At 41.8% G+C, this 1575-nt stretch overlaps 1 protein-coding gene across 1 annotated transcript; it reads left to right on the top strand.

Moving 5' to 3' along the window:
• The first annotated feature begins 324 nt into the window (after positions 1–324).
• On the top strand, positions 325–1287 carry LOC139191810 (uncharacterized). The gene has a single exon (XM_070812833.1). The coding sequence runs from the start codon at positions 325–327 to the stop codon at positions 1285–1287; it is 963 nt and encodes a 320-aa protein (XP_070668934.1).
• Positions 1288–1575: the final 288 nt, after the last annotated feature.

The raw sequence follows: 1575 nt of genomic DNA, 5'->3' as shown, positions 1-1575 counted from the left end.
GCTAAAAATGAACCCAAAGAAGTGTGCTTTTGGAGTAAGATCGGGCAACTTTTTGGGATTCCTCGTACATCAAAGAGGAGTGGAGGTTGACAAGAACAAAGCTCGGGCAATCATGGAAACGCCTCCCCCCACCAATAAGGTACAAATGCAAAGGTTATTGGGAAAAATCAACTTCTTGAGGAGGTTCATCGCGAATTTAGCGTGCAAGATTCAGCCACTAACCCTTTTACTCAAGTTAAAAAACAAGGAAGACTTTGAATAGGGCCCACCACACCAAGAGGCTTTCGACAATATAAAACTTACTTAGCCTCTCCACCAGTGCTCATGCCACCTCAAAGGGGGAAGCCGTTTAAGCTTTATATCTCTACCTCGGAGAGGTCAATTGGGAACCTGCTGGCCCAAAACAATGAAGGAGGAAAGAAACAAGCCATATACTATCTCAGTAGAATCCTTACTGAGGTGGAGACAAGATATACCTCGGTGGAGAAACTATGTTTGGCTTTGTACTTTATTACTTGCAAGTTAAGGCATTACATGGTGCCTTGCCACATCCATATCATTGCCAAGACCGACGTGATCAAATATATGCTGTCAAAACCAATGTTGACAGGAAAAATTGGAAAATGGATTCTGGCACTGTCCGAATTCAATTTTCAGTATGTGCCTCAAAAGGCAATCAAAGGGCAGGCAATTGCAAACTTCTTAACCGAGCACCAAGAGTCTCAAGAGGAAATGGTTAGTATCTCAGGAACTTTGGAAGTGGCAAATGTATGGATCCTGCCAAACATAGCATGTTCAGGCAATGAAGAATGGGTCCAGCAAGAAGTAAAAAGAATAACTAGCCTCTGGATCACTCCTTGGAGACTATATTTTGATGGATCTTGCACTCAGAATACTGCGGGAGCTGGGATTGTCATCATGGATCCCAAAGGCTCTCACCATTGTTATTCATTCCTCTTGGATTATCAAGAGATTACCAACAATCAGGCAGAATATGAGGCACTGATAATTGGCTTAGAAATTTTGATGGAGTTGGGGGCAACCGAGGTTGAAGTATTTGGCGACTCAGAATTGGTAATCAACCAGCTAAATGGAGAATACAAATGCAGACACATTACTATGGCTGGTTATTACTTGGCGACCAAGCAATTATTGAGATATTGGGGTGATGAAATTTCAGTCAGCCATATCCCCAAAGAATCAAATACAATAGCCAATGAAATGGCTCAATTGGCTGCTGGAGTGCAGATCCAAGAAAGAAGGTTCGAGATAGAAGTAGAAGTGTAAAAGAAAAATATCCCTTCTATCTTTAATAGAGGATTCAGCTTGGATGTAATGATCGAATATCCTAAGATAGAAGATTGGAGGTCACTCATTTTTCAATACTTGGAAGATCCTTCTTTTCCCACAAGTAAGAATAACAGACAACAAGCCACTAGATATGCGTTGTGGGAAAATAATCTGCTAAGAAAGACTCCGTATGGGTTGTTGCTGAAATGTTTAGGCCAAAAGGAGTCTATGAGAGTCATGGACGAAGTGCATAAAGGGATCTGTGGAGCCCACCAAGTCGAAACC

Source organism: Malus domestica, chromosome 15 (assembly GCF_042453785.1).
Source record: "Malus domestica chromosome 15, GDT2T_hap1".
In the NCBI taxonomy this organism is placed as follows: Eukaryota; Viridiplantae; Streptophyta; class Magnoliopsida; order Rosales; family Rosaceae; genus Malus; species Malus domestica.
Note: the sequence above shows the minus strand (reverse complement) of the source record. Positions and strands in the feature narration are given on the sequence as shown.